Source organism: Haliotis asinina, chromosome 5 (genome assembly GCF_037392515.1).
Source record: "Haliotis asinina isolate JCU_RB_2024 chromosome 5, JCU_Hal_asi_v2, whole genome shotgun sequence".
In the NCBI taxonomy this organism is placed as follows: Eukaryota; Metazoa; Mollusca; class Gastropoda; order Lepetellida; family Haliotidae; genus Haliotis; species Haliotis asinina.
In genome coordinates this window covers 54,427,991-54,448,513 of record NC_090284.1, presented here as the reverse complement: position 1 = coordinate 54,448,513, position 20,523 = coordinate 54,427,991, and the positions used below count along the sequence as shown (strand labels likewise).

The 20,523-nt window shown below is 39.9% G+C and overlaps 1 protein-coding gene across 4 annotated transcripts; it reads right to left on the bottom strand.

Moving 5' to 3' along the window:
- Nucleotides 1–1,003: 1,003 nt before the first annotated feature.
- LOC137284841 (PDZ and LIM domain protein 2-like) lies at nt 1,004–18,437 on the bottom strand. Of its 4 annotated transcripts, none has more exons than XM_067816854.1 (5): nt 18,136–18,430; nt 5,800–5,951; nt 4,888–5,066; nt 3,783–3,894; nt 1,004–1,747 (listed from the first exon to the last, which is right to left on the bottom strand). In XM_067816854.1, the coding sequence occupies exons 1-4, from the start codon at nt 18,304–18,306 to the stop codon at nt 3,830–3,832; spliced, it is 567 nt and encodes a 188-aa protein (XP_067672955.1). In that variant the 5' UTR covers nt 18,307–18,430; the 3' UTR covers nt 1,004–1,747; nt 3,783–3,829. The 4 variants fall into 4 exon arrangements, with proteins under 4 accessions (XP_067672955.1, XP_067672956.1, XP_067672959.1 ...); XM_067816858.1 differs by lacking the exon at nt 3,783–3,894 and adding an exon at nt 4,443–4,474 and having other exon boundaries at nt 1,738–1,747; XM_067816855.1 differs by lacking the exon at nt 3,783–3,894 and having other exon boundaries at nt 18,136–18,437.
- Nucleotides 18,438–20,523: the final 2,086 nt, after the last annotated feature.

The window sequence follows — 20,523 nt, the reverse complement described above, 5'->3', positions numbered from 1 at the left end:
ATGAAAAAGAAAAAACAAACACAACGTTTACGTCACTTTATGTGAGGCAGAGCCACTTTAATTTCGTCGCTAGTATTATATGCATTACCTACCAATGACATACTAGTATTGTATTTCAAACAAACTTACACCAACGCGTACGTCTAAACTATAATAAAGTCAGTGTTTAAAGTTGCCACGGATTCTTCATCAAAGCCCCAATCATATTGTCATCTTTACTATTAGGGCTATGGTGGCTGAAATGATCAGCAAAGTGTACTTTCTGATGGAAACGGCTCCATTTTACATGCACCAAAGAGTTCTGTGACTACATAACCACCAGCTAGGTAGACGAACAGACAAGGCTCCCTTTCACATCTGGAACCATCACCCACATTGTGGCTCGGAACGCAATTTTGAATGTCACTGCGCTCTTCTACTGCCGTTCCAATATGTTCGTGTCATTGTGTTTCACTGCAATTATCTCGTAGAAAGGCAGTGGCAATGATTGGGTATTCCGTGAGATTGACAGTTGCTCTGGTCTGGTCAACTGTTTGCTCCGAAAACCTGACCTGACATCATAGATGCTGCTGGCAAACATGTTGACCTGTAAGTGCTGTGCCCTGAACCAGTGTTGTGTGTGTATATACAAAGTCAGAGGTTAAGACTGACTACCAGTTGTCAGACTTCCAGTTTGAGGTGGCTGAATGGGTTAGGCGGCTGATTTTGTGTGTGATTAGGTGCCAGACTCTGAGGATGCCGTTTTGAATCCCCGATGGGACAGAAGCCAGTACAGGTACCAGAATCTGTGTTTTAGTGAGAATGTGTAATCCCACATTCCAAACAGACTTGTATGTCGTGTCCACGAGGTAATTCATGATATACTTACACAAAAACGTACTTGATTAATGCAACTATTCTTTTTAATATGAAAATATTTTCTCTTCTAATTCGTCTTGTATATTATGTGAGTGGGGTTTTTTTAAATCAACTCCCTCACAAAATGAAAAATACTAAAACGTCGTGAATTATTTTGTCATTTTATTTCGTAAATACAATTATCCACACAAGGTCAAAACATTCCAGAAGCCGTCAATGAGAGACGTCATTGATATATGCATGGGTGTACTGTAGTTTTCACGTAATGCATAGAACATTATCACCTCCAGGCAATAAAAAGTAAATGTTTACAAAACTGCAAAATGTACATCCGTATCCTAGGAAATTGTTCAACAGGTTGATAAATCGCTAATATGCATAAACAGGAAAATATAACACAATTTATAACTGTGGTTGGTATAACAATATTCTATACATCAAGTCAGAATTCTTACCACTATAGATTTACTGAATATACAAGTCCTGCAAGCAGCACTATTTCAGGAAACAATGTTAGGAAATTGGCACACAAACAATTTGGAACATTTTCAGACATTTTTCAGTAAGCACACCGCCTCATGTGTAAAGATTCTACCATCGAATAACATTACGGATATAAAATTTTTAATAACTAAATTTATTTATCTGCGTCAGATTTGAAGCTGGACTTCAGGCATCTAGTTGTAAATTCCACAATATTAGAAAATTGTTCCTCATGCTCGAGTTCGTATTGATGAACACTATCCAACGTAATGACAGTGGTCAGTCTGATATTGACTAAACACAGGTGGCGAGCTCATCTTGTCAGTTCACAAATGAAATGGAGTGCATCAGTTTTTGACTGAAGACACTGGACAGTGAAAGAAGTCTGGTTGCTTCCCGTCGTTGTCTGTGAAAGAGATATACTAGAATTATTATAGAAAAGTCATCCTAAAAGGTGGATGACTTTATTGAAACCAAGTTAACTAGGTATTTTCGACCATCCCATTTATGTCGACCTATCGGTGATAGTTCCAAACCACTTAACGCTGATACCGATACTGAATCCACTGACATCAAGCATAAAAATAGTGATATAAAATCGTACACAGTGTTCACAAAGAAAACCTACAGAACTGTTTCCATATCTCTGTGGAACAATGTATAATTCATGACAACACCAGATTCAAAGTAATATCAGTGGGTTTTTTATAAATGACCTCTCTGTTCTTGACATTATGGCTGAACAACCGCTTCCTGTCTAGACGCTATAATCATTCACACTTCCCCCCCAAAAAATACATGGCTTTAAGAACAATGCCAGTGACAAGCACACTGAAGTTGGATGGAGTTAGTTGGCAGGCCTGCACACACTGCAAATCTCACATATATATGACGTTGGGGTCACATTCACCATTGTCTCATACTGATCATTTGAAAAAGCCATCATGCCGTCTTCAAGCTAAAGTGCGTCTGTGTCGTATGCATAGCTGTACACTGCAAGGTTTTACACGTACCTGACTTTGCACGTGCGTTCATTGTGTGACACAAAGCTGGTAACGACACAGATAAGAAACGTGAAAAAATAGAAACAGATGGCAAACTCATTCTGATGATACTTAAAGTATCAAGGAAATATACGGGACAACGTTGGGGATCAATTGTATTAGGATATGCTTTTGTAGTGAAGAGGTTACACACGATTTCATAGATTTATTCATAATCGTTGATCATGCCTAGCTGTTTTGTAAACTGAATGTGGAGTAGACCAACGTTGCATCGGGACAATACGATCTGCCCAACGTTGTTCATGAGACAACGAATATGTGTATCAAAGGTGACGTTCACAGTATATCTTTTGAGAATTGGAGCAGCTTTAAAATCCTTCTGTTCAAATAATGAATATAAAAACCTGATTCTAGGGCTTGTAGGAATTTAAAATCTGTCAACATTCTTGACAAGGCATATTTATGGGTAAGTCATTTTGTTATGTCGACCTCTGTAGACCCGGAATCATTTACGTGAGATAACAACATACATGCATTTAATCAAGGATTAACAACACAACACCAATCAAACAAACATCATTAGGAAATCATGCATCGGCTTCTTTCAGGGGAAAAAATGCATGCCTGTCGATTTGACATATTCGTGACCTTTTAGAGATTAGAAGAGTGTTTTCTATGTAAGACACTTTCATTTCGATAACATTATTAGCGTGTTGATTTGGGACCTGGTGTATGAAACTAGGACAACGACAGACATGAGATTCTTTAGAAATTTGCAAAAGCTGTAAAGCTACAGAAAACCTTCGGGTTGGTGAGTGAGTGAGTGAGTTTAGTTTTACGAGGCACTCAGCAATATTGCAGCTATATGGCGGCGGTCTGTAAACAATCCAGTGATCAACAACATGAGCATCGATCTGCGCAGTTGGGAACCGATGACATGTGTCAACAAAGTCAGCGAGCCTGACCACCCGATCCCGTTAGTCGCATATTACAAGCACAACCGCCTTTTACGGCAAGCATAGGTTGCTGACGGCCTATTCTACCCAGGGACCATCACGTGTCTTTGGGTTCGTAGGGAGTAAAGTTCTCTAAGGTAAAAGAAGGCATTAGTCTCTGTCACGGAATACCCACTGAGATGACACTACTTCAGTTTTCTTATTAAAAACACATCCTTTCCAGTTTCTTGATGGTACTATTAGCACAAAGTCCAAAAGATGGTCACGACTGTATCAGAACGGCAGGTATCCAGAAACTAAATTAAACTCACACAACAGTTAAAATCCTCATCACAGAAAAAGCACGGTGGAAACACGAATATTAGCCAACTGTCGAATAAAAAAATCGGTTCTTAATTTGAGGCGTTCATTAAAAAAAAGAGCACAATATGTAAGCAGCTTGCATACGTTAGTTCCATTCTGTGAACTCTGATATACTCACTAACTGCTCAGTACTTTTCAGTGTCGATATAACAGGGTATTCCGGAACTAGAGAAAAGCTTGCATGGGCAATAATTCTTCCTCTGGCATGTTCCGGAATGGGTTAACCGTGACTAGGAGCAAACACGACAGGCATTTAGGTTTTTCTAATAGCCTTGATCATTGCCTTACAAAACTTTTATCTCATCTGTCCAATTACAACTGCAGTAATGCCAATAGTTCAAATGCTAGTAGTAATCACCAATTTTGTCTAGAAAAATAGAATAATGTTTGAAAATCCTGTTAAAATTATCGTTTTGCACTGAAAGGTTAGTATGATACGATGTATCACTTTGTTTTAGTTACCATACGGTCGGTATTAAATGACTAATGGTCGTTTGAAGAATAGCTAATTCAATGAGTTTGATCCCATTACCGGCACGGTAATTTTGTGTTCCAGAAGTGTAACAAAACATTCAGTTATTAACGACTAGCTATACAGGCACATCACCACAGACTGAGTACATATCCGCAGGACTCAGATATGGCGGGACTGTATGACCGATTGTAATATCCGTGGCAGATCCTCAATGTTAAGTTACTTCCTCCATATCGACACACACGTTTTGTACTGCAAAGTACATTCTTTAGTCACAAACATCTACGGCAACTCAAAACTTACGTATCTTCTGCATTAATACCAAAGCGACTAGGCTGTGTATAATCATAAAGAGATACATATATGTTCTATCAGTAATAACTTCACACGTCCACAACACAAAGAAAGTAGTTAAAGATATTATAATAACTGACAGCTAACGAGGGAAGCACAAGTAGAAGAAGAAAGCATGGAGTGATGCAAGGTTACTGTTTCCTTCAAGTACGTATTGACTTAAAAGAAAGAAAATAATCAAATGTATTAAACATTTATGAGACAACATAAATTATTTTGAATTTACTTGTACAGAGGGAAACACTTCTTTCATTCCCATGGCAGTGAATACGAAGTAAATAACTGTAATTTTAAGAACCTCAGGTGGATCGTTATTAGCAGCCAAAATATCAAAACAACCTGGGAACATTTCGAGAGGTATACGTAAACCGTATTCAACGCCCGTCGTCCTTACCGATATTTTCAGCCTCTGTGTATCTAAGTGCCTCCTGAATGATTCTGAGTGACCTTGACTGCATGTTTGGGTTTTGGTATCCAGTATCGAAAACTGACGGTTCCTCGATTATCTCCGCTCTGGCCTCTTCCCTGCTCTGTTGACGTCGAACAGTTTCTGACGCGACAGACACGGCGTTTCTGAGAAGACAGTTAAGAGTTAAGCAAATGTGATTTATTGTATTTGTATTGTCTGCTTAGTTCTAACTGAACAAGAGAAGTGAGTGTGTTTTCAGTTCGAACCCGAGCAAACGACCCTGGAACTCACTGTATCACAAGGATTACTTTAAGCGTGAAATACGATCTTTTACATGAACAATATGTAAAAGACGAATATCATATTCACATATGAATTCAGAACACTCATTGTAAACTGTGACAGTTTGCTAAACAGTTTTATCATTGCAACTTATAGAAATAGCTGGGAAGAGAAAGTGTACACTTGAAAATTGACCTAATTTCGAATGTTACAGAAATGCTACTATGCTGTTGCCAGGGGTGTTGCTACCATTGTGAAAAAGCCCGGGCTTACGCCTGATTTTTGCTAAAAAGGTTGGGCAAGCTCTCAATACTTCCAAATATAGAGCTTTGCAGGCTATCGGGCTTACACGAAAATTTGGCTTGCTATGTGCCTGGATTCCAAATCAATGAGAACGGATGATCCAAAACCCAACCTTGACAGAAGTATGAAATACATCGACTTTGAATACCCACTTCTTGTTGGCATCATTGGTTAACACACAGTGGTTTCCATTGCCTGGTAATTCTTCTCGTGAGGTTAGTGACCCAACGTTATTAAACACGGAGCAGTTCATAATTCCAATTATCGCACCTTCAAACCAGTATACACAGTAAGCCCAAACTTAGGTCTCACCTTCTGACATAGAAATCCAGTTCGTTTCCTGCCCTCAGTATCTCCATCTTGGCTTGGTCATGTGTCATGCCATCTGTCGGTACTCCTGCGATGGAGAGGATTCCATCCCCAGGTTTCAAACCACTCTTCTCGGCTATACTCCTACTGTTGACCTTCAAAGAAACACAGACAATACTAATACCTGAAACAAAATGAAACGTAAGTCGCGCAATTCTTGCATGACCTAATTAATTTGAAAATGAACGTGAAAAATATCCGTTATATATAAATGTTTTTAAAAAACAAATAGTGACGTTTCATTTATCCATGATATATCTCTGACCTAATTGTAACATTCATTTTCAACTGGATAATCTGAAGTTAGAAAAACAAGAAGTATCGGAAGCGCTGCACCTGGCATGGTGCATGGTCGTGTCTCCCCGATGTCTTCATTACCCTGGCCGTATAGTAATTAAAGATAAGTATATCTGAATAACTTAAAATCAGACTGGCTAAAACTGGTCAATCAGTAGTAGTAGAGACAAAAGGTGTTCTGTTATATTCTTCTACTGGGTCATTTGGTACCAATCTGCTCTATACGGTTTCCAAATGAAAGAACGGTGACTACTCATACCGCAAACGGACACACGCATGCAAGGGCTAACGCACTTCTATCTATCGATCGATCTTCATGACTACCTATCCGATTCCACCTTTCACAGGCCTAATAGGCACATTTTCCTGCCCATAGCAAATAATGCAATACTCTAATTACGTGTCCCTTTAGTTTCAACACTGGGTGACTTTTCTATGATTATGATGTAGGGCGGCAGCTTAATAACTTTAGAGTATCGCTGATTGCACGGCATACATCACAAGCATCTCATACACGCCACATGTAGGTTTTCTAACCAACTGCAAGCACCACCTTCGTTGACAACCACACTATCGAAAGCACGATGCCCCAGGACAATACAGATAATTTGGTATGGCATGTGGTATTTATATTGAGGCATATTGTGTATTCTGTATGTTTAGGTTACAAACTCGTACCCCGTCCCCTTGCCATGAGATTTATACTGCGGCATACTGTGTATTCTGGATGTTTAGGTTGCCCTGTTCCCTTACCATGAGCTTTCTGTATTATACACCTATCGTAACGAGGAATATGTTCAGTGCAGGATTTCATAATCATGGTGAAATGCTTAGGGTACCCAATTATCGCAATATATTTGAGCTTGAACTTGAAAATAAATTTATTACATTGCACTTAACATGCATAACGTTGCTGGATGCATACACACACACATGCCGCACGCACACACACAGAGTGATAGCGAGAGAGATGTATGCGTGCGTGCGTGCGTGCGTGCGTGCGTGCGTGCGTGCGTGCGTGCGTGTATGTATAGACTGAGGTACGTCTCTCTTAACGTGCACTAACTGGCTTAATGATCAAGACCGACTCACAGCTCGCCACTGCCCCTATTTACTACCAGGGTAGCATTCGCGCTTACATATCAGCGGAAACGTGGATAGTTCCCAGTCAAGAGCAATAAAGGATCAAAGTTTATAAGCCGGAACTGCCAACTTCCTCATCAACGGTAGCTATGGCTGAGTGCAATTTGAAGGTTTGAATTACACGGTCTATACATGTGGCACTCACCCAGGGCCAGTAGTGTTTATATACAGCCTTTTTCTAGGAGGATAGTGGTTAGTGTGTTTCTTTCGTCACCACGAAGGTCAGGTTCAGATTGCCCGCAATGTGATGGCAATTTAGACTGACAACCTAGTCTCTGAAATGACTATTTTTCAGAAAAATATACTCAAAAAAAATATATATAATGAAAAGGAGCCTTGAGACTATCTATCCCTGAGATTTTCAGCCTGAAACTGACACATAAAAATAGCCACACAAACTATAGTCTTGCATGGGCGTTCTTGGATATGTTTGTTTCAGAGTCTGTATGATAGACTAATGGGAACGATCATATTACTATATATATACTAGGTAACGTGATGTTACGGACATATTTATTTTAGCAGTCATGCGCAAACAATGAAAATACAGAATCGAAATCAAACAGTGAGGCTGAATTGTTTTTGTTTTCGTACAACGTTTATCTGAATACTGTTGCCTTGTTTGTCTTCAATGTTCCGATACTTATGACTGCTTTATGGATTGTTTCACTTACGCACGCTGTAAGTGGAACGGAAAATATACCTTATGAACACAAATGATATGAGACTGAAACTAGTTTTCCCATATACCCAGACAGCTTGTGATGTATGACCACGTGATATTATGACTGCTTGCAAAGAGATGGTCAGATAACTGTCAGCGAGTCCTAAACTACTCTTCGAAGTGAGTCCCGAAAAATACTGCATTTCATAGTCTGTGTATGCCGATGGATACACACGCGCGCACACGCACACCCATGCATATGCACGAACGCACGCGCACGAACGCACGCGCACGAACGCACGCACTAGCACACGTTGGGGAGAAAATAACGAAGAAAGGCGTGGGCTCTGGGCTTTCGTTTTAATGCACGTGACGTAAAGCTTTAGAAACATGCCACGTAACAATAGGTTGCAGTTACCCACACCCGTAATTGCTTGTCCTATCTATATTTGAGGCATCAGTGTACATGTACATACAAAATCCATGTAACATGAAGGTTTCTCTTCCTATACCCCCGTGGCTTGTCCGTATTTGTACTGTGGAAATGAACAACGCATGTTCTGTCAACATATATTCTCCATCTTGAAGATGTCTCGCAGTAAAGCATCTGCAGTAGCATCAATACTAGTACTATGGGTGGGGGTATATCATCCTTTGTATTGAAATCCAATATCAGGTAACAGAACATTTGTCAACCGGCCCATCGACATTTACCTTATTGTGTAACACTACCAAAAGCATAACAGCTCCGTGCCAACAGCATGCCACTACCTAGAGTGTTGAACGAATAGGAAGGTCTCCACATACATATGACAATAGTTACTCTGTCTTTTAACGGTCTGGGAGAAGGACCACATGTGTAAACACTTAGAATGTTGCAGAAAGCTATGCAGTGGCTGTCGCCACCCGGAACCAATGGCACATTGATAATTGTATAGTGCACTGCACTCACATAAACACTCACTTGTATTTCTCTTGTTGTGAACGTCAACATTTGGCTTATATTATCTATGGTCAAACGGTATGTACAACACAATGCCTTTCGCAAATGTGTTCCACATTATGAATTTGAATGGTTATTGAAACCACGCTGACAATTAACTCTCTCTCTCTCTCTCTCTCTCTCTCTCTCTCTCTCTCTCTCTCTCTCTCTCTCTCTCTCTCTCTCTCTCTCTCTCTCTCTCTCTCTCTCTCTCTCTCTCTCTCTCTCTCTCTCTCTCTCTCTCTCTCTCTCTCTCTCTCTGATATGCTGCAATATAGTTTCATTTTCCCGTCACCTATCATAACTAACATTGCACATGTAAAATGAAAGTATATTCTTACTCAAAGCAGCCATACATTACCTTCCACAAACCGCTGTAGGGACAACAGTTAATCCAATGCCCAATGCATTATCAAACACGTACCGTACAGTTTGTTATGTTGATGTGATTATAGAAAGGCCACATCAGCTCATACGGAACGAATTCCCATTGACTCAGAAACAGATTCTCAGTATCGTTTACCGCTAGCTCTTGGTTGGGTTCCATGGGGCGTTATCTCTACATAATGTTCCACTGGAGCAGTTTACCCGTCTACGACATACGGTTTCCAAATGATATAACCGTAACTGGTAACTATCCCATCCTGCATAAGAGGCTGAAAGCTGCTACGGTTAACCTTAAGAGGTCTCCCGTCACGATACATGTTTTAACCTTTACGATTTACGGCTTCAATGAATAAAGAATCATATAGGTTCATCACAGACAAAGACACACCCACACGTGCGCATTTACGTAAGCACGCACGCACCCACGCAGCAACATACACACTAACAAGAACACACACATCTACCCTGCAGTGTCCTACTCATTGTTAATATAAGGCATCGAGGAAAAGAAGTAAACAAGTCGCCGTATATCTTTGTATCTGAGGTACTCATTTACCATCCGCTTAGAACTTATCATCATGCTTAGTTACCACTGCCTGTTGAGCCACTGACAAGCAGCCTCCTTGAATCTTCATCTACAGGTCTACTTACAACTGACCTCACATGGCCTTCAAAAGGTCCACTTAAAACTATATCAGTCGAATGAGACGTATGGTGGAGTGTTGCTTCAGATATAGTGCTGTGTACCGCGAAATGGTGAAATATATTAATAGCAAAATGTATCAACACTGGCAAAATGTATAAGTGTTGTGATTTCCATGCTGTAATCCAAACATAACATGAATAACTACGCATAGCAAAACAAATACATGTAATGTCAAACTGGTAAGAATGTTTCAGTAAACCTACAGTGCCAGTCAAGGTACGTTATTCGGCTGCATAAAATAGATTAAATGTTTCTCGGGAACATATGTTTTTCAAAAGTGATGAGGGTGGTAAAAATTTCTTTTTAAGTTTTGATAGAAAAATGTGAAAAGTGAGCACATGTTTATTCTTATCACTCAGAAATACCGATTATGACGTTTAGCACGTGTTAATGAGTTTTAGATCCATTCACACTCGTTCTTACAGACACTCATTCTTATAGTGGTCCAGTGGGTGATTGGTACGCGGCAAAGTCATTTTTTTAAAGTGGCAATAAAACTTGTTACGCGCACAAATAAAAGTGACGATGCCCGAGAAACATTTCACTTTTTTATTTAGCCTTACTGAACCCGAACTTGTGAATCAATGCATGGATGTTCTTGGACCTCCTGAAACTACTTTAACAGTGATTATTTATATAAGAGTGATATTTTCCTGCACATTTACACGCACCTCAGAGCGAAATGCCGTGCAAGCACAGGATGGGGTACAATGCGCATGTACATATGTATAACACATCCACATGTCATTACAGCCGAGTAGGTGAAAGCCTGAGCAGTCATATATCATCTTATCTATCTCTTTGCGGCCTTCATTTATACAAAACATATATATATGTCCTACATTTGCGTATTTTGTTAACATTTGTTCAATTTTCAGGGCAAAGTATATTCTAGAATGATATAGATCACAGACTTGTTTCGGTGAGAACATTATTTTGTACTTGTCCACTGCGTAGAGGTGTGTTTACCAGTAGTCCATGGGCTAATATTACCAATGTTGAGTGTGTACAATTGTACCTGTATATACGTTACATGTGCTAAATGGGATTTCCTGCATAATGTGTCAGAAACGTGTCAGTCGGTCAAGTCATGAACACGTTTGGTTTCACCTGTTTACATCTGACCTTTGCTGCTGATTAATAGCACTAACAGATTTCTAGAACCACCATGCATCTCCAGCTCTGAACTCCACTGAGAGCATCAGTAGCAGCGCCAGTGGAAGGGATCCAAGAGAAAACGCGTAATGAGTACACCGGCCTTGGAACTGTCGGCTGACGGGTGCCAACGTGTTATTTCTGCAGACTGTATTATGTAATTACGAATGGTGTGGAAACGCCTGTGGCAGCAAAGTAAGATTGTGTTTCACAGCATTTAGAGAGAACAACTACACTTACTTAGTATATTCCCCCAAACTAACCCGTAAAAAATTAGTTGAAAGTATGCAATACTTATGAAAAGAACATCTGTTCAATGTGCACTATGTTAAAATCAAGCTAACATGTTTGGCATCGGTTCCAAGCAGCCTTAAAACGTTGTAGATGTTTTAAGATATAAATCTCCTTGAAATGAATTAACCGACATTACAGACTTTAGAAACACACGGTGGCATTATCAAAGCTGTGTATGTTGGCGGGATATATGTGTCTGGAGTAAGGTCAATGTTAGAATGACATTCCCTTAGCTTGGTCACCATTTTCAAACTAATTCAAGATAGTGTGCAAATAGTGGTCGTCAGCATGAAGAACGATTTGCAATGTCTGGATTGTGGCCAGTTAAGAAATGCTCGATTCTCATGTACCTGCGCTAATGAAATGTATGGGACATGTGCTTTAGTCCTATTTTATCTCGGAATCTCCCTATACAGTTATTGTCTAAACCTCCGTTATGTTCATATCCTTGCGACGATCCATTAACAAAGTCGTATGTGTGAATCACAACTGTCTACTGTCCACTCTGGAATGCGGATATACGACCGCAGTCGGAAAGCTACGTCAGAGTGAGAAGACTACGAAACGCTTTGGTGACACTGTTCTCTGTTCCATTCACGTAATAGAAAAATAGTATTCCATATAGTGAGTACGTGCTGAATATCAGCTTATGCTGGTAGACATACGTCACGAGCACACTGCATCCGCATTAAGCTACAAATCAGCGTGGACGCGAAGTACACCTTTGTCACTCCCGTTCAATGAGCTCGTGGTTATACCACAATGAATTGATGGGTCTTTGTAACATTCCGTGTGACGTCATCTACGCATCATATAGTGCACGAGTCTTGTTCGAAATTCATGATCAAGCGTAGTTCTCAATGTTAACGTCCTTTAAACATTGTGCTCAGAAGTGCGTTAGGAAAGCCTCTTCAACTGGTACATTTGCATTTACTTACCCAGTTACATTCCCGTTACATTACCCACGGTTTGGTGGAGAGATGAACAATTAAGCAATAAACAATTCAGCTGGTTATTTGTCATTGTCCTGCTCACATAAAAAGGACAACATACTGGTTTTCATGATATTTGTATATTCTGCAGAACCCGTTCATCTGACAACAGGTGCCGCCATCACAGCACTTACACTCATTATTGTTCCAGATTCTGTCAACTCGTGCAACACGCGATGATGTTTATGGCTCACAGATTATGTTGAAAGGTTAAACTCATCACATCATCGAGGGGGGAAAGTTCAGTGCCATACAGCTAATATGCTAGAATGACAGTTTGTGGAAAGATATTTTGTCATTATCGTGACTGACATTTGGAAGTGTCTTTACTTCAGACACAATATTGGAATTGACAAACCATAAACGAAATGACACGCTATTACGGCATTACGCGTAGACACGTTTCGCTGTATGGCCACAAGTGTTCATAAAATTTGAAGGCATGGTCTACCCTCCGTACGTAAGTTTCAGATGGGATAATATGATTGTGAACGTGTGACTGCCAATAAGAATTCTTATGGTTATAATTATTCTTAATCCAAAGATCGAAATGTATCGAATGCCTCTTGTGAATGTGACTGAATGACTATTTTCATTTACATCCTTTCGGATTGTCAAAGGCATTTTACTGTGCAAGGTCATGTTTCTTCCAGTATCTTGTAACGTTGAAAATGCGTACATAATTCTACACTTTTTAACACATTCTGTCACGTGGCTACAAAATGTACAGAGGTGTTGAAACTCACGCACTCAGTCATACACGCTTACTTCAAACCGAATAACTACGTCAGGTCACACACATATTGTCAGTTACAAACAAATGTGTGTTATACGTCTACAGATGCCCGAGTTGTAATGTTTTGTTTCTGCCCAACTCGAGCACCGTTAGTGTCGGATAGCTTCCCCTACAGAGTAACGTCTGGCATGGATATATCAATGTGTTGGTACATTACACTGTGACAGGAGAAGGTTCACACACAAGATATCTGGAAGACTGCCAGTGTCTCTGAAGAACTACACTGGGGTCTCTTCTTATCAAGGACGGCTTTTTACCTTTCACCAAGGTTAACAGCCTGTTTCGGAATATCTGGTTCCGTTAGAACGATCAAGGTTAAACTTTTGATGTAGTGTTAGAGTATATTCCCACAGACTTCATGTGACTGGATTAACAACGAACGTGTAGAACGTTTTTTTCAATATTTGCTGGTTCATCCATATAAAAATTGAAACTGGTCTCAGAATATGATCAGAAATTGCTTGTGGGTATAAGCTGCAATGCGCCAAGAAAGCAAATGATGTGTGCTAGTAGCAAGTTAGAAGTACAGGACAGTTGATCCTCGGTAACTGTGAACTGAATATATCTATTCATTCATGGTAAAAACCCTGACCCCATTCTATCCCGTTACTTCGTTTGAAACATTATTCTACTGCATCCATCTCCGTTAACTTCTTGATCATTCTCTGGCGCTAACATTATGCATGTTTATATGTGATTCGTGTATACACTAGCTGCAATATACATGTTATTACATACAGTGGAAACATCTGCCTTATGCTAATGCTTCAGCACTGTATTTGCGATTAACTGGGTCATGATTCCATGGCATTCGTGAGAAACATAGATGCTAGGAGGTTCTTTAATGATTTTGCAGTTGATTCACGATTATAACACTGCGATCTTGAGTCAACAGACAATCTGCTAAGGAACGCTTTTTAGTAACGCAAGTTTCTACCGTGTTAGGTCAAGGTCACAGTGGGAGAAGATATATTCTGCCTGCCTGGCCTGCCTGCCTGGGGTGGTTCCACCTACACCTAAACATTCGCACATTTGTAAACAGTTAATTTCGCTATTGCCTAATGGGAAAAACCTGCACCGAAAGCAAGTCTCCAGCTTTTGGCCTTTTCTCGCCGCATATATTGTTTACCTGCGCCCCGCTTCACAAAGCAATGTTAGCGCTTACAAACTTAACCCCATACAAATGGACGGTCACATTGTTCAGATCGCTTCGTGCAAGTGCGCTCTGATCTTGAGCTGACGGCAGTCAGTAGTTGTAGTATTAAGTGATGTTAAGTTAACGACATTGCCATATATGCCAAGTTAGCCGTGGCTCAACAGATGTGCACTCTTTATGTGTACGTCGCTGATACTTATGTAATATCATAGATGTAGATATTAAACATGACACATACTTTTCAGCTTCGATTTTATAGATTAGAATGCATTTAACTGTATTCAGCCTTTTACGTGACTACTATAAACTTATGCTACCTCGTTTTGATAATTCAAGGTGTTGAGGTAGACAGATGGATGTTGAGTTAATACACTTTGCTGACCTGAATTGCTGTTGACCTTTTGACTTTTGACTTTGATTAACGATGGATATATTGTTGATCGTAATAACAGTGGGTTTTACAAAACACATTCAAGCACTTGACTAATCTGTATGGACTGCACTTTGCAGACGGCAGTATATGTGACATTTTGAAATAATTCGCCAACAATCGCCATAGACAAATCATCGTTAAACCATAGTTTAGTCATTGGCAACTGGTAAGGCATACAATAGCTATGCTGGGTCAACCCATTGTAGTGTACGATTTACTGGAAAGTCGAAGAAACGTAAATGGCTTTCGTTTTCATTTGAAACTGGTACGGTGCGGTAGCCTTGCCCTTAAAGCGTTAACTCGTCACGCTGAAGACCCTGGTTCAATTCCCCACATGGGTACAACGTGTGAAGCCCATTTCTGATGTCCCCAGTCGTGTTACTGCCGGAATATTGATAAAAAGTGCGTAAAACAGTTTCACTGAATCAATCATTCATTCGAAACTCTTGTTATATATACACAACATCACAGTAACTGACACAAATGAAATAATACTCTCTACTTCAGACTTCAGTGTCAGAGTGATTCTTTTTGCTGCAATATCAAACAGAATTAAACTGATAAAAGGGCATAACCTCAATGTTTGGACGACAACTACAAAATGTAAAACCAACAAAGGTCTAACTAAACTTTCATTTTCAACTTCCATTTCGAATTCTCAAAAGACATGTGAAGTGGCTTTATGTCAGCGTGTCCTTTAGCCATGCTATGATGTAACTGAATATTACGGCTGCCAGTGGAGTCGGGAACAAACCAAGTGATAGTATGAACAACGATCCAAAACCATCGAGGGATTAAGACAAGAAGAACAAAAACAGAAACATTATGCACAAGTCTAAGCTGTGAGTAGAGAAATCGTGTACATTCACTCAGAAATATTCTGCACAGGTCTAAGCTGTTGTGTGGATAAAGGACCCGAAATCCGTTTCATTTAAATTGAGACGTACTTTACATTAAGGAAGTGTGATGTGTATTTCCAAACATTAGACAAAGACAGACAAAAATGTGGACGTTACATGTGAATGTATAAGTGAGCCTTTCTTTCACAGATGAGAATTATATCATCATACCAATTTCTCAAAATTACATGAAGTATTACATGAAGTCACAAGAACTTGACCATCCCAAACAAAATGCATAGTGTCACGTCCGCAACAGAGGGAAGTAACCAGGATGACCGCCACACTGGGGTAACCCACCGTGAAGATCACTTCTTAAAAGTCAACTTTCCCTATTAAGCGGTAACATGACCGACCTCGGATGTGTTTTTCACAACTAGTGTAAGATGGGAGTGGCAGTGCCTTCGTATAAATACCCATACAGAGTACATATTTGTGCATTGAATAAATGTTATGGATAACAACTTATTTCCTTCACGTTTGGATACAGATTCTTGCACCGTTGTCAAGGATGCAGGAATTTGTACCGAAACGTTTCACTCACGAAATACAAGAAATTATCCAAATATTGCACTGTCCACTTCCTGAAATGCCACTCAAGGAAGATACATATTTGTGGTGGAATTCTCTTTCTCTCCTGCGTTATAATCGTTACGTATGTCACAGATATTGTCTGTGTACCTTGACAAGAGTATTAGTTATCTCTGAAAGCGGGTCAGACACGGTTGCGATTAATAAATGAGACAATGTAAGGTGCTAGTTTATTCCTGTTCGCCTGGTCACGACATTTGTTTGCGTTCTTGGTAGTGCATTCCCTTTTTAACATGGCATCATGTAACTATGAACTCACAAGGGTAATCTTTCTCGTAGTTAAGCCAACTCAGTTGCATATGAATGAAGGGTAAAGGTGCAATACGGTGGTACTGTGAGTATAAACTCATGGAGGACACAGAGGATGATGGTGAAAATATAACACAGCTGACGTGAGTACGGGACGCACTGCTGACAGTCAGTCCCGTTCCATTAGAAGAGAGGAGATTAAAGTTGACGAAGGGAATACTGGTGTATGTTTCTTTCTATTCCAAACATTGTTTTATCTCGTCAGTCATCTGTCACAGAAACCATTAGTTTGTTTCCTGAACAGTACTCTGCGATACAAATGCTGTATCTTGTCAGGAAACCAACATAAACACTGACAGTAAGCGTCTGTATATCACTTCACGTGTCTACTGTTACATAAAAGAATTTCTATCACAGTATTTACAACAGTAATTAATCTGAATCGTAGACGTGACATAAAGACGCATTTATGGAGAGAAATGCGTCAGAAAACAGCTTCACAGTTCAAGATCTGTTATGTTACAAACAGCCTAAACCTATCTACGAAGATGTTTACCTACAAGTGTGTGTATTGTTTAACTCCAAAGTGATGGTGTGCATAAAAGAAATGGCAGACTCCCCAAATTTGGCACACTGAAATTTGATCCGCGCCTTGTATACATAACAGCCTGTGCACATGTGACTGGGTCACATGCAAGCAACTTGCTGGGGGTAATAAGGGTGCTACTGCCAAGTCGTTGGGGATGCAACAGATATCAGCGCTCAGGTGAAACACGTTCCCTCCGAGACAGATGCATGAAATGTATGTCAGCGCATCAGTATAGTTTATGGTATGTTTATGGTAGTACAAAGCGCGTGGCCTTGAAATACACACCTGAAGTGCATGTGCATTGACACATATTCCTAACCAAATGCTACGTGTTTTGTTGTGGTGCCGTGATGCTTTGAAAATATATTCCTAGCAACAACTTGCGTTGAACACAATCAACTAAACACTAGGCGCTGTTGTACTACTAACGCTGCTTTGCTAGCTGTTTATTGATATACATTTCACATTTCAACCTTCAAGCTTTCTAAGTCAGCATGGAAACCACTATATTCCCAAAGTGTTAAAGATATGTAATACTTCTCTATACTACTATCAGCCCTAACAGACATAGGCTGAATGCCCCGATAAAAACAAGCCCGTCACTTATAATTATGTGTGTTATGCTTGCACATGCGAAAGATTTATTCTCCTCTATCTAATATATCTTCTGTCAAAGCCCCATCAAAAATGAAAATGTTTTATGACAATCCAACCAAGAACAACCACTGAAGGGAAATAAATGTATAATTACAGTTTCTTCAATTACCTTCTTCTATAGTGAAAGCCGATATTTGTTTACATAACGTGCTCAATTAAGCACGAATAACCTAAACGATATCTTTGTAGCACTTTAAGAGAAACTATGTCATTAAAATTCCTGTCTCACCATAATTCATGCGTGACCTACTTGTTACTGTCACTGAAAACAATTATCTACCAAACCTACCTTATGGACGTACAGACAAGTTGCCTGGTCTCGACCTCCAAGCATACGAAAACCCCATGGATGTCCCGTGGTAGATCTTCTCAAGCTGACAACAGCATTGCCTTCCTCTCTTGAAATACTCCGTCCTAATTTAACAATTCTTGGGCCCTGGGCGTACTGATTGTCTGTCATTTTGTGAGGAATGGTTTTGAATAGACTAAACTAAATGCGCTGAACGCAGTGGAGTATCCTCTGAAGCTCAGCTGCAAGTATATATAGAGAGCAAAATACCGTCTGCTACAAGCGTAACGGAAGTGACGTATGGGTCCCACGCGCACTGTGGCTCCTCACACCGCGTGCAACACAGCGGCTGTTCGATTCAGTCAGCTGGGTTGTTCTTGACCTTTCTGACGCTGAACAGGAGAAAGATAATTCAAGCAAATTGTTTCCTTAACACTTATCCGGAAAGTAGAGTCAATTAGTGTAACGAGCAGAGAAATTGTTATCTTAGCCTGGTGAACAAAAACAAAATATCGATGCGAAATATGAGGGTAGTAACTCTGGGAAATGCTGTGTTATCACTAAAACTGTTATGTCAACAGGACACATAAATTAATCACAGAATACATATAATCCATTTAAAACTCCAGCCTATGAAACCGCATGTTGTATGTCTTCTCGGCTATAAATCGTCATCATCGTGCCGATGTGAATAGAGAGTGGTTGAGAAGTGAAGAGAATATAAATATGGATTTTATGAATAAATTGTCATGAATATCCTGTTATTTCATGCTGTACCAACAGTAACGTCATGCATTCTCATGTATGTCTGCGTATCATTATGGCACATGCATTGCACATCATTTGACATTTAATGTTTCCGTTGGAAACCGCCTATGGTACACAACTAACATATGACTATGAAATCTATCGTATGGCTGTTAGCATGTGCTCCATAGAATGAATATTGATAATACAGATTATATGTAAGAAAATGTACTATGAAAACTGTATGTCTTCTACAGACTGTGTATAGTCTGTCATACTGCCCTGGAAGCAAATATATCCAAGAAGCCCACACAAGTATAGAAAATGTGGCAACTCTAGATTTACACAGCTTCAGGAAAATGAAGAATGTTTCAGTGTCCCTATTCACTATATTTTGTTTTGCTATCAGCTTTTGTTTCAGTAAATTATGTTCATTTCAGTTCCACGAGTTGTTAGTCTAGTGTTGAAAAATGCCATTGGCGCCGAGAGGTTACTAAGTGAGGCGAGTACATTGCGTGATAGAGATGAGCAGCCGCATGTTACAGATACATGAATGAGGATGCCTACAGGAATGTGACTCACTACTGGACACTAAAGGTCACAAAAGGCATGAGGTCATTTTTCACTGGAGAGTGTCCGCACTGTGAAGTGACACGCTTGACCCAGTTATTGACTGTCCATATTCACTGCTCGAATCCCCCTGATGCTCCCCCTCATGCGCGCGCACAGACACTCCTGATTTTAGTATCAATCAACAGTACAACCTCAGTTTCATCTACAAGTACGGACATAACGTCTCGAAGTATATTCTTATTCCTTCATCAGATGAATGGGAAAGTTAGGACACACACACGCATGAGTATCAAGTCATATGTTTTAATCGTTCAGCCTTCAGTGTGTATTGTTTTTACACATCCCCTCTTACTTTAAAAGCTCAAAGTACTATGTTTGACGTCCAGTTGAGAGCAGCAAGTTCATGTATATGTTATTCCTAGTTCCATTCACTATTTCCGTGAAGACTTTAGATGTAATAGTGAGCTGTTGTATGATATAATATGTTGTATGATATAATGATCGGTTGATCAAGATTGCAGATCAGGTTCGCAGCAGATCATCCATCCTCGATAACGTTGGACAGACTAGCAATCAGTGATTTGCCATAACCAAGTTCGATTTTGTATGCGCAGCCGTTTTATAACTGATAACATCGCCCAGTAAGACGTTAAACAGACGACTGTGTATATTTACTTCCACACTGAAATAGATACACACACAGAAAACAAAAAAAAACAAAAACACAACCACACACGCGCGTACGCGCGCGTTATGCAAAATCGGAGCGATTTGGATATGCATGTGTGACGCGATACGGATATAGCCATTGACACAGTCGTATGGTGATGATAAGACAATACATCTGTTCTGTAACCTGCTGACTCATTACAAACCCTTCTCCGTACATGGCCTGGAATACGTCAACTGAACCCATCCTAATTAACAAAATTAACGAAACAAGCAGCCTTATATAGCAACACTGCTGGTACAACGTAGTCAAGTGTCAATTCTCAAGGTTCTTAGTTAATTTTATTCTCGCCACGAAACTGTTGAAATTTTCCGCTAAACGCCAATGTTTAGTCTAGT